At 37.2% G+C, this 13705-nt stretch overlaps 1 protein-coding gene across 2 annotated transcripts in view; it reads right to left on the bottom strand.

The window, feature by feature from the left end:
• Positions 1-1299: 1299 nt before the first annotated feature.
• LOC311083491 (metal transporter CNNM4) overlaps positions 1300-13705 on the bottom strand; it is a 30906-nt gene continuing 18500 nt past the window's right edge. The window contains exons 5-7 of one of the 2 annotated variants that reach the window (XM_084115056.1): positions 11933-12029; positions 4359-4534; positions 1300-3159 (exon numbers count right to left, since the gene is read on the bottom strand). In XM_084115056.1, the coding sequence (XP_083971182.1) occupies positions 2920-3159; positions 4359-4534; positions 11933-12029 (513 nt within the window). In that variant the 3' untranslated portion in view covers positions 1300-2919. Of the gene's footprint in view, positions 3160-4358; positions 4535-11932; positions 12030-12128; positions 13328-13705 lie in introns of those variants that run through there. The other variant, XM_084115057.1, reaches the window with a different exon arrangement.

The raw sequence follows: 13705 nt of genomic DNA, 5'->3' as shown, positions 1-13705 counted from the left end.
AACAAAAAACAAAGATGGCATCTGAAAGTTGTGGTTGGTGGTCAGATTGTGAGTAAATGCTTTGACCAATGTTTTCCATTTTTGATGTAATTTCTAGTGAGAAATTACTATTGCAATTAAATGTTTACATAGTTATCACCAAAGCGTTCTCTATTTTGTAGTCGATAATTCAACCATTACGCTGCTTCAGAAGTCTGTCCGAAATCAGTTTATTGTATTGTATTGTAAAACTTTGTGGTCCCCTGCCCTTATGGGCAATTTGTTCTGCATTACACCACATGCAAGACAGACAAATACACAACATTAGTAGCACATTAGGAAAAGAAAATTCAAAAATGACCTCTTCCTATTTAAATTAAGAAAATGTATGGCACATGGTAAACAAAAATTTAAATCTATTTGTCTTGGCTAAAGGGACCCATACAAAAATCCTGAGGGGAGGGTCTGAAATGCATCATAAAGATGTGTGAGATGTGTCAGATATGGCGTGATGCAATTTCTTTATCAGATTCTTTATCATCTGCATATCAAACAAATCTGATAACCCAGGCAATTTTTACACCCAAAACTATATGGCAGTCATTTACAACCTTTGACAATGCATTCTTTTGTTTGACCTTCATATATGCCTGATAAAAAACAGTCATCAATGTTCTGTTGAAATTAAATTTGGCTAAATTCAACAGACAATAAAGTCTTTGTTGACTCATCTTACACAGTCTATCAGTATTCTCTGCTAAATAAAATTTATTATTATCGATAATAGTGCCTATAGGTACTTATAACTTTCAACCAATTCAATCGAATGATTATCGATAATCGTACATCATGTGTATTTGCATTTCATTCAGCCTGAGGCTTATTCATTACACTTTTGGTGTGAAAGGGACTTTTTGTTATTAAAAAATAAGCCTAGTTAGCCTAGTCCAGGTGGAAAAAAATAAAAAGTTATGTAACGCATCACTTTCCATTAAAAGTAACTAAGAAACACAATTATTATTATTATTTTCTTTTTTGAGGGAGTAATACAATAGGCCTACTTTTAAAAGTAACTTTCCCCAACACCGGTCAGTACCACTGCTGATGACTGCTGATGATGCAGAACATCTGAATTGTTACACAACACTTTTTCTAAACAGTGAAGGAGTCAGAGGGAAAGCTGGATGATTTACAGAATAAATCACACTTTACAATGGAAAAACAGGAAATTATTCATCTTCCCTTTAGTCCTTTTACACATTATCTCGATTTGAGGTTTATATAATACCACTGATTAAGAATACAAGAATATGAAACATATTACACTGATTAAATAAATAATTTAATAGCCAAACTCAGATCATCTAAAAGAAGACCTTTCCCAAACCACAAAATAACTTGGAAAAATACAGTATAAAAAGAATCAAGAAGTTGTTACACCATCAGTTTCCATTAAAGAAACAAAAAGAATCTGTGTTTAGTCGCAATGTATTTCGTCACTAATTTGAGAAGGACAGGAAATAACTTGATTAACAGTTTGAACGAACAGGGAGTGTTTTCTTTAAAAAAAAATTAAAATAAAATAAAAAACTGAGCAGCTGTCAACAGCCAAAAATAGAAATACACAGTGCAGTTCTTGCACCCCTTTTTTATCATAATCGAGATGCTACATAATTAAAGAGGCTTTTGTGTCCATTTGACTAAGCAAGATATCTTCCATGTTCTCATCAGTTTCAAACATTTTTGGTATGAAAGCAAAAGATTTGCACAGAGGCAAAAAAGGCAAAGAAACAGTACATTTTATGAAGTCACTTCCTGAACCTGCCATCTCCTAGTTTTAGGCATCTACAATTTGTAGTCTGTACCATGTCAACCAGCATATAAAACGCACAGCAATTTTAAGAAATCACACACAAAAATAATAATAATAATAATAAAGAAAATCATTTTAAAAATATACAACCTCAACTGAATGCTAATTAAATACAGCAAAGAGTTAAATTATTTTGGTTAGATTACCTCTGGTCCAATGGGAGCAACAGATACAGTTCGAGAGCTCTAATCACACACAAACGTCTTGTGCAGAAAAGTGACTCCATTTACAGTTGTACTACAACGACAAATGCTTGTTCTCTTTGGAGTAAAAAAAAAAAAGAAGTCAATGCATTATTTTCAAAAGGACAATTTTACACATACACAAACACTGCATCACATTAACAAACCTCCACAGACAACCAGCAGAAATATCGGACATAGAAATTACATGTGGATGCCATGTGTATGAGATGCAGTGTATCTTAGTATTTCACTGTTTGGTGCATTTGACGACAGCATGCTTCACTTTTTTTTGATCACTTGTCGCATGGGTTCACGTAAATCAATAGGGAATTATCGAACATGCAATTAGTATGTGAAGCTCAGCGTCTCCCTGAGTTGTTGCTTACGTGGGCTGCAACGGCCAAATCGGACTCATGCGTTGTCGTATATACACTGGCACGTATATCTCTTTCACAAACTCGCTTTCATTTTCACTCTCACACACATATATAGAATTTGGTACAAATATGACAGAGCTATGGACTAACACCAAATAAAAAGGCATCCACAGTTTCCCTCATTCGCGTTTCTGTGAGCAACCTCAATAGAAAAATGACAAAATAAACATCTTCATGTACATAGAAACGGCTCTATTCGCACAGTCTATAAAACGCCCCAGAGAGTCTGTCTGAAACAGGGGTCCTTTCTCAGTCCAGATACACTTTGGCTTCTCTGTGCCTTCGTCTTGCACAATGTGTCACACAAAGTCTGTCTCAGCAAACTATTGCTCTTCATAGACCCACACTGATATACTGTAATGGCTAGCGCTAAAACGGGTCTGGGAAAAAGTGCTAAATGTCCAATGGGTGTGTGGGATATATCGGTGTACTGTGTGCGAGTGTGTCAAATGGGACTCTCGTTGTGTGTGCTGTGGTTGGCCTGGCACGTGGGTTGGCTGTTCTGTTCGATGAGGAGCGAGGTCGTCTCATCGGGGGCATCCGTGAGCGTGAGCATGTTTTCCGACGAGGGGTGGGGAATGGATGATGTGCTGTTATCCACACGGCCGTGTCCGCTGTCCGGAGACTGGGGCGAGCTGTCCAGCCGAGACGCCATCAGACCGTTTTGATACTGAGAGCGTGTGATCTGGAAAACAGGAAGAGACGGAAAGGTATTGTGAGAGGTATTTGGAATGGATGAAGGAATAAACCATATTAGTGACGCACCGAAATTAATTAAACACAACCTAAATGAACGTTTTCATTGAGCTGAAAACAGAAACTGAAAATTAAGCATACATAAATATCTGAATTGGGTAGTTTTTATATCAACCTTTTTATTATTATATAACTATGTTGAAACTTGTTTTCATTTCAAACTTAAGACAACAGGTTAAGCAAAAATATAATCAATATCTATAGCAAAATGCTTTATATATTTAGCCTCCCGACAGCTATTTTTTCTATTTGACAACCAAGTTATGGTCATTGAATGGCTTTTAAATGTAATGTTACGTGACATTGTTTACACGCTGTTTTGTTGATCTCTTTCTGTGGTTGTAACACTGACTGAGCGATTACATGAGAGATGATACATTTCAGTATGTTCTACTGTATCTTTCACACATCTTTAGCAGTAAATATGATCGGTTCACGTGCCGATTGTATTTTACTATAAAAATGACAATTTGAAAGCTGAGACTTTGCTTCATATCAAAAGTAACAAAGCTTATTGCGATTTTTGGATGGTAGGTGCGCTGCAAATAATGTTTAGTGAAGTTTTGCATCAACTGAAAACAGCATAGACTGAATGAAGATCGATTAAAGTCGGCTTCTAGAACAAGAAAAGAATTTAGGGCGGGGCTTGATTTTGTCCATGGGGAATTGATTGGATGGTTGAATCGTTGTGGTTTTCTATAGGTGGGTCCTTTGTGAGTGACAGGTTGTCCCGCCCTCGTGCCAGTAAACGAGTATTGAAGAAATTTTGCTGCAAGAAGGGAGGGGAAGTTATTTTGATTAAATATAACGAAGGCAAATGAATTTTAAAAAATAAATACCGGTAAAAAATGTGTACGGATTAATTATTTACAATTAAAAAAATTATTTCACAAAAAATATGAATTGTCAATTTTGATTTCATGGTGACTTTAAAATGAGAAATCAATATTGTCAACCCAGCCCTAGTGTCCACTCCACACACATGTACACATTGTGTACATGAAATATACGCTGGCACAGCCAAAACGTGCAATTGTAGAAGCGCTAATTAAATGTCACCGTTTTGGATTTCGGCCTTCCATAAGGGTTTTGGCCTATTTCTGGTGCGTCACTACACCATATCTTTACCTTCACAAACTGTAGGTCTGCCAGAGCTCGGACATTGAAGTCTGGTGTGTACTGTGGCAATGGAGCGCTGCTGAGCTGCGTGTTGCTGCCACCAACAGACTGAGGTTCAGGGTGATCCGTGTAGTTTAGAGACGCAGATCGGTTGAGTCCGCTGATGTGAGAGGGCGAGCGGAATTCTGAAACACACACATGGGATGTTGAAAAGGTGTGTGAGTAAATGATAACAGACTTGCCTAGACAATGATGATATACACTGTATATAGGAGTTACAGTGCATAAATAGAAATAAATAAAAAATATTACGGCTTCCACAAAAATATTAAGCAGCACAGCTGTTTTCAACATTGATAATAAGAAATGTTTGAGCAGCAAATCATCATATTAGAATGATTTCTGAAGGATCGTGTGACACTGAAGACTGTAGGAATGATTACATTACCACCACAGTAATACATTGTTACATGTTAACATATATTAAAATAGAAAAAAGGTTATTTTAAATTGTTATATTATTTCACAATATTACTGTATGTTCGATCAAATAAATGCAGCCTTGGTGAGCAGAAGTGACTTTGCAAGATGATAGATGTGTAAAGTTGTCTTTAAAAACTGTAGTGCAGCAGACATGCTGTGGCAGATCAGACGAGTTCATCCGAAAATAAACAATTCTGTCCTGAAAAGTTCATATGATATCAATACAAACATTTTTTCTATTTCCCAAGATTATGAAAGGGATTTTACAATCAGAACCCAACTTCTTGATTGCAAATTTAAACATTTTTAAAAAGAGATAGTAAAAGGCAACAGAGAGAGATGGAGAGAACCTTGTAAACAGAGAGCCTTGTAAATGTCCTCCTTGTAAATGTCCCCTTATTAACTTTTGGAAAGTTATCAGCTGTTATCAGCTGCTAACAGCTGTTTTGTCCTTGTGAAAGTGCTGACACTCTGAATGCACTTGTGTGTGTTTTTAAAAAGGTCAACAGTTCATGCTTTTACCATGATAAAAAAATACTTCCCTGCTGATTTATTCTTTACACATTTTTTAAGGTAAAAAACCATATCAAATTTAAATTTGGTTAGAATTCCCCTTCCTTTCTCTTTTACCTTTTAGAGAGATTTTTGTTTTGAGAATTCAAAAGCTTTTATTTACAAAAAATCATCTTGTTACAATTATATAGCCTCCAAAATAAAAAACAAACAAACAAACAAACAAAACAACAACAAAAAGAAAACAAAACAAAAAACAACTTATTATAAATCAATAAAGTGTGAAAAATAATTCATCTTCAAAAATGCCACATATAGCATCATTACAGCTCCAAATATTTTCAAAGGAAAGCAGATCACCAATACATTTATAATAATAAAAATCAATTAAGATTATAGATTGTACCAAGTTAAAAACAATACAACAATGTTTTGTACTACATCGTACATCCTGTTCAATTTTTGTTCTCCTGCTTAAATAGATGGCCAATTTTGCTTGTCCCACCAAATCCCCTTCCTATCTCTTCAGTCTCCTACATTTTCTACATCTGCAATGCATTAACTATTCTTTTTGAAGAATTTCCCTCGCTGTAATCCCCAACAGAAAATAGGCCACAATGATAAGAGAATGGAAAAGCACCCAAAAGTCTGTCAATGCAGGTGCTGGGATGTGCTGGCAGAAAAACATGTTTTTTGAGATGTTCCACCAATAGAAGAAGGTTTAGGGAGAGATGAGTGGGTACGGAAAGTATTCAGACCCCCTTAAATTTTTCACTCTTTGTTATATTGCAGCCATTTGCTAAAATCATTTAAGTTCATTTTTTTCCTCATTATTGTACACACAGCACCCCATATTGACAGAAAAACACAGAATTGTTGACATTTTTGCACATTTATTAAAAAAGAAAAACTGAAATATCACATGGTCTTAAGTATTCAGACCCTTTACTGTGACATTCGTATATTTAACTCAGGTGCTGTCCATTTCTTCTGATCATCCTTGAGAAATGGCCAAACTGGAAGAGCCTTGGTGAGAGAGGTAAAGAAGAACCCAAAGATCACTGTGGCTGAGCTCCAGAGATGCAGTCGGGAGATGGGAGAAAGTTGTAGTAAGTCAACCATCACTGCAGCCATCCACCATTTGGGGCTTTATGGCAGAGTGGCCCGACGGAAGCCTCTCCTCAGTGCAAGACACATGAAAGCACACCTGAAGGACTCCAAGATGGTGATAAATAAGATTCTCTGGTCTGATGAGACCAAGATATAACTTTTTGGCCTTAATTCTAAGCAGTATGTGTGGAGAAAACCAGGCACTGCTCATCACCTGTCCAATACAGTCTCAACAGTGAAGCATGGTGGTGGCAGCATCATGTTGTGGGAGTGTTTTTCAGCTGCAGGGACAGGACGACTGGTTGCAGTCGAGGGAAAGATGAATACGGCCAAGTACAGGGATATCCTGGACGAAAACCTTCTCCAGAGTGCTCTGGACCTCGGACTGGGCCGAAGGTTCACCTTCCAACAAGACAATGACCCTAAGCACACAGCTAAAATAACGAAGGAGTGGCTACACAACAACTCTGTGACTGTTCTTGAATGGCCCAGCCAGAGCCCTGACTTAAACCCAATTGAGCATCTCTGGAGAGACCTGAAAATGGCTGTCCACCAACGTTTACCATCCAACCTGACAGAACTGTAGAGGATCTGCAAGGAGGAATGGCAGAGGATACCCAAATCCAGGTGTGAAAAACTTGTTGCATCTTTCCCAAAAAGACTCATGGCTGTATTAGATCAAAAGGGTGTATTTCTACTAAATACTGAGCAAAGGGTCTGAGTACTTAGGACCATGTGATATTTCAGTATTTCTTTTTTAATAAATGTGCAAAAATGTCAACAATTCTGTGTTTTTCTGTCAATATGGGGTGCTGTGTGTACAATAATGAGGAAAAAAATGAACTTAAATGATTTTAGCAAATGGCTGCAATATAACAAAGAGTGAAAAATTTAAGGGGATCTGAATACTTTCCGTACCCACTGTATCTAACACCCCTTTCACACAGAGATTCCAGAAAATACACGGATAAAGTGACCCGGGATTTGACCCCGGTTCGTTTTGATTTTGGTTCATTCACACTGCCAGTGATTTTCCGGAATCAGAGAGTGCGTTCACACACAAGCCGTAAAAAAGACACGTGACATCGATGTGACTTGTAATGTCTCAGCAGCGTCTTAAGTTTGCTTATGAAACCACGCTTGTGCATTTTTTTCTCTGATTCGATCATAAATTTGCGCATTACGTACCGCTTCACAGCTGGCGAAAGATTCAGCGTCATCACTACAACACGCCATTATTACGGCTTTTGTTCACACAGCGCGCGATCCGGGACTGAACATGGCAATGTTACTAGGTCCCCAACCCGGCAAGATGCCGGCATCAATCCCGGGTCGTGTTTGCGTTCACATAGAAGGCATTCTGGCAATTTCCCGGCAATTTGCCGGGATCATCGCGCTGTGTGAATGGGTCTTAATGGTGGCAGGGCCACAAGGAGTGACAAAGAAGAAGAGATAGATATGAGGGTGCCCATTGGGCACCTAGCGATAAGAAAAAGTATAAGACATGAACACTGGCCATTGTAACCTCAGATGTCCAGATGTCCAGCTGGCTTCTCACTTTGTTGCTTGTCAATAAAGTTAATTCTTCTGACCTGGAACCTCGACTCTGAGAAACTACTTTGTGACCTGAACCAAGACCTGAACCAAAAAGAACTTTGAATTTGCCACAACATTCTCAGAGGGAGAGGGAGAGGGAGAGGGAGAGAAAGAGAGAGAGAGACACGGATCCTAAGCAAGTACAGGCTGAGTGAACGCAGACACAGAAAGAGCTGGTTACACCAAGAGCAAAGGGTGTGGGTTCACTGCAGGGCAAAAGAGATCGAGACAGAGACACACTTCCTCCTTCACTAGATAGAGAGAGAGAGAGAGAGAGAGAGAGAGAGAGAGAGAGAGAGAGAGAGAGAGAGAGAGAGAGAGAGAGAGAGAGAGAGAGAGAGAGAGAGAGAGAGAGAGAGAGAGAGAGAGAGAGAGAGAGAGAGAGAGAGAGAGAGAGAGAGAGAGAGAGAGAGAGAGAGAGAGAGAGAGAGAGAGAGAGAGAGAGAGAGAGAGAGAGAGAGAGAGAGAGAGAGAGAGAGAGAGAGAGAGAGAGAGAGAGAGAGAGAGAGAGAGAGAGAGAGACATGCAAACACATTCATCATCACTACAAGGTGGTAGTAGAGAGGTTCAGAGGAGAGAGTTAAAGGAATAGTTCACCCAAAAATTAATACAGGGCACATACAATATAAGACAATGCAGGAACTCATGGAAAATACACTGTCGATCAAAGCTTGGGGTTTAACAATTTTTAGTTTGTTTTGAAAGAAAGCTATTCTGCAAGGATGCATTAAATAGATAAAAAGTAACAGTAAAGGCATTTATAATGTTACAAATGATTTTGATATCAAATAAATGCTTTTTATTTTCCAACTTTCTATTCCTCAAAGAATCCGGAAAAAAAAAATTATTATGGTTTCCACACAAATATTAAGCAGCACAACTGTCTTGAGCATCAAATCAGCATATTAGAATGATTTCTGAAGGATCATGTGACACTGAAGACTGGAGTGATGATGCTGAAAATTCAGCTTTACCATCACAGGAAAAAATAACATTGTAAACTAAATAACAACATTCAAAAACTAATCCTACCAACCCCAAACTTTTGAACGCTAGTGTACATATTTATAGTTGTTGTTGTAGTAACGTGTGCAAGTGTGTAAGAAAGAATACATTATGATGCGAAGAAACACTAGACAAAAGGATAAGGTATGCAGATGTGATGGACATCACACAGATAAAGACAAGCTCCACTCAGATATCGCCACCTACTGGCACATCATTCTAAGTACAGCAGCCCACAGTTGGATAGTTCACCTTTCATAATTTTATTATTTCAAAATTATGTCATTATTTATTCCCTCTCATTGTCCTGTGTGAAATTATTTCTTCTATCAAACACTAAAGAAGCCATCCTGAGGAACGTCAAGCCCCAAAAAGACAAATTAAAGCACCATTACGGCATCCACATTTTGCATTATTATTACAAAAAAGACACAAATTTAATTTGATATTCACTGAAAATGCACCATAGCTTCTGCGTATAATTTGTGCTTGCACATATTCATTATATGGACTGTTTTTATGGTGCTTTTTGTGGCTTGAAAGTGCCTACTTTTACATTTAAAGAAAATGTCCCACAAAGAAATAAATTCATACAGGTTTGGAACATGTAGGTGAGAAAATGGTGACAGAATTTGTATTTTTGGGTGAACTATCCCTTTAAGTGTGTTCAATTATTAAGGCTCTGCAGGGTAACAGGTGTATGAGAGGAATTATTCAACTCTACGATAAATCTAAGTGTTAGATTATTAACTTAAACCTTATTGATGTCTGTAAACAAAAACCTATCTGCTTTGCTATTCTGAAGTGATAGGAGCAAAAGGTTGCCCCTTAAATAGCATTTGAAGGTTATTTCTGCAAAAACAATCACTGTTAATCAGTCTGACCCTTCCCTGTCAGTGGTTAGAGCCCCGACATGCCGGCAGTTACCTGGGAAACGAGAGAAGAGAGAGCATCTCTTAAGAGACAGGTGACGAGGACGAGACACACTCACTGGGAGCGAGAGAGAAAGACAGAGATTGATGGGACATATAAGACAGGGTTGAGGGAAGAGGGAAGTACAGGTAGAGGGAAAACACAAGAAGACACGCACTACCGTTCACAAGATTGGGGTCAGTGAGATGTTTTGAGAAATTAATTATTTTACTATAACAAGGATGCTTTAAATAGATCAAAATTGACAGTAAAGCCATGTATAATGGTGCAAAAGATTTCTATTTCAAATAAATGCTGTTCAACTTTCTATCCATCAAAGAATCCTAAAAAAAGATTAGAGAGATTTCACTCTTAGAAAAAAGGTTCAATGGGATTCTAAATAGAACCCACAGGTTCTTGGCTCAATTTTAAAGAACACCAAGAAGCCAAAAACATTCTAAATAAGGAAATATTTTCATGTTTAATTCATACAATTTAATCCAAATTAAAAACAATTAAAACAAAATTAAATGTATAAAGTGGTCTCCTGATGGGAACCCCTAAAAGGTTCTATATATGAAGACCTGACAGAAACACTTTAAGGTTCTATAAAGCACCTTTTCTTCTCATAATATATTTTTTTGTTTATTTATTCCTATGGTTTTTAAACATTTTTTTTTAATCATTGTAATGTATTTTTGATCAAATAAAGCAGCCTTGGTGAGCATAGGAATTTTCTTTCAAAAAAACAAAAAAAAAACAAATATGAATCCCAAACGTTTGAACGATAGTGTACATTCATGAGAACAGATAGAAAAACACCAGCATGACCTCTATTATAAATAAAGTGTTAATTGACCCAAAAATGGATATTTATTTACTCGCCCTGATGACAATCCAAAATGGACTTACTAACTTTCGTGGAATGCAAAAGGAGATGTTAGGCAGAACATTCACGCTGCTCTTTGTGTGAGGAAAAAACTGAAATTTAAGTCATTAAACCCTATTAAAGCCTCCTCTCCGTCACAGCTCTCTAATCTCATTCGCATAGATATAATTATACATATGAAGATGCATAAAATCTATGATGCCAATTGAAACTGGTGGAATTGAAGGTGGAATATGTGAAGAAAACTCGAATATATGAAAGCTACGGCAGAGCAGATTTCCAGTGACTTCAATTTTGGTCTGTTCTTCACACAAAGCTATCGTATGGATTCAAAATGCTTATACTGTGGAAGTTGTATGAAATACTTTTACGATGCTTTTTATGTCCTTTTTGGAGCTTCCCATTTACTTCTATGACAAAGGGCAACATCCGCATTCAGCCAACAATCTCCTTTTGTACACCACTGAAAATCATACAGGTTTGGAATGACATGACGTGAGTGACGGTAAATTATGACAATTTTCATTTATGGGTGAACTAACCCTTTAAATGAACTAAGAGGAAGCAGATGGCCACTAGAGGGCGATGATCTACAGCTTTTTCAGAGCTCAACAAGTAAAGATGGGTGGCCTGGAAAAGTCCCAGTATCCCACATGAGATAATTATAATTATGAGTGATTAGTGGCAAAGCCAACTGTTGCTTTAAAGTATTTTCCCATCTGTTGTTGAACCCTTTCATAATGTGGCCTTTACCATAATGCACACACAGACGCACAAACAAGACCACCTACTGTTCATCCATGCACAAATCCGAAAGGATACTGTGTAGGATGTGATCTTTAAACAGACTATCCTGACGTCGAGTCACTTAATATATAAACCCACAGCTTTGAAGGGGTCAGTAACGCATTATATAGTAGTATATATGTTTGTGCATGTTGGTAAATCAAATATTAGAGGTTTAGACTGTCCTATTGATTCCTATTTTGAAGTTGTTGATGAAAAGTAGTATGAAAAGAGTCTTGGTTTGCATGCATTTCTGATGTATGTTTTACTTTGTGTGTGTTTGACTCACCTAATGTTGGAGCGCTTAGAGCCATGACTCCATAGAAAGAGAAAGGTCCAGTCTCGAACTTCATGTTTTCATTCCCAGCCTCCACCTCCACACGGCCCTGTACACAATAAAGGAAGATGATTCTGGGTGTTTTTTTAAAACAACCATTGCATCAAAAAAAATAAATAAAAAAATAAATAATAATACAATTGTGATATATCAAAAAGTGCATAAATCGTAGGTTTAAACAAAGTAAAAACACCATTACTCTGAAATATTAAAATTTTAAATAATGGTTTTCTTATTTAAATATATTTGAAAGTGTAATTTATTCCTGTGATGCAAAGCTGAATTTTCAGCATCATTACTCCAGTCTTCAGTGTCACATGATCCTTCAGAAATCATTCTAATGCTGATTTGCTCCTCAAGAAACATTTCTCATTATTATCAATGTTGAAAACTGCTGTGCTGCTAAATTATTTGTGGAAAACATGATACTTTTTAATCAGGATTCTTTGATGAATAGACAGTTTAAAAAGGGGGAGGATTTATTTGAAATAGAATGTCTCAAATATCTTTACTGTGACTTTTGATTAAATTAATGCGTCTTTGCTGAATAAAAGCATACTTTTTTCAAAACTAAATTTACTGACCCCAAACTTCTGAATGGTAATGTACATTCTGATGAAAATCTGCTCGGTTAAAAAAAAATATTGCTGAAACAAATACAGTGCTCTTTTCAATATTTTGACAAGCTAAAAAAATGGACAAAAAAGGTACTGTACAAAAAAAGTAGTCCAAATAGCCACATGATAGCTTAATGCGAGAAAGTCAAATTAAAGTTACTTATCACTGAAAGTCATGTCTTCGATTGAAAGTCTGCTGATGAAAGTATGTTTTCATTGCATTGAAATCAGAAGCGTGAACATTTTTCAAAACATCTTCCCTTTGTGTTGTGTGGAAAAAAGGGTTTGAGTGTGAGAACAAATTCTAGATTTTTCATTTTTAGGTGAACTAATCCTTTGAACGAATTGGAGACATAGTGGAGATGAGATCATACCTCAAGACTAGTTTCCCAGAAGCACCACCACCTAGGTGGACAGACACATAAATGAACAACTAGCTTTAGACTGAGAAGGCCCTGAGTGAATTAAAACGATAGGAGTGAGTGAATGTGAGCTCTGGTCAAGAGGAATGTGAGAACTGTAGGACAGTAAATCCACTGAGACAACAATGATGCTCTGAGAGAGGGGGCCGAATACCACGAGTGACTGACGTCCACATAATGAGGTGCACAATGCAGTGTGACACACACACACACACACACACACACACACACACTTCCCTTTGCGAACATCAAGGTAGTGAGATTGTTTGCAGGGAGGGGACTGCAGCTGCTGCATGGATCCTGTTTTTCTGGAAAGATCAGATCAATCACGTTTCACAAATATGCAAATTGACCTTACAGAGAAAGACCTCCAGGACAAAAAGTACAGACACACAAACATCAGAAACGGAGAGAAGAGATCTTTAAATAGATCGTCCTGACTGTCATTGTGCCACTTAATATGCAAATCCACGACTGTGAGAAGGGTGTAAATAAATGTGTGCTGACAAAGGTAAAAGTTCACATTTGTCCTTTATAAACACACTTAACAAGCACATCCCACCTTAGGATGTCAACAACAAACAATCTCGCATTTCCAGTTCTTTCAAATACCGTTAAACACCAACTTCGCTAAACGAGGACCATCAAAGCCAATATTTGTATTAATAAATAATAGTGAAAATAAT

Source organism: Abramis brama (genome assembly GCF_963993115.1).
Source record: "Abramis brama genome assembly, chromosome: 5".
Taxonomy (NCBI): Eukaryota; Metazoa; Chordata; class Actinopteri; order Cypriniformes; family Leuciscidae; genus Abramis; species Abramis brama.
Note: the sequence above shows the minus strand (reverse complement) of the source record. Positions and strands in the feature narration are given on the sequence as shown.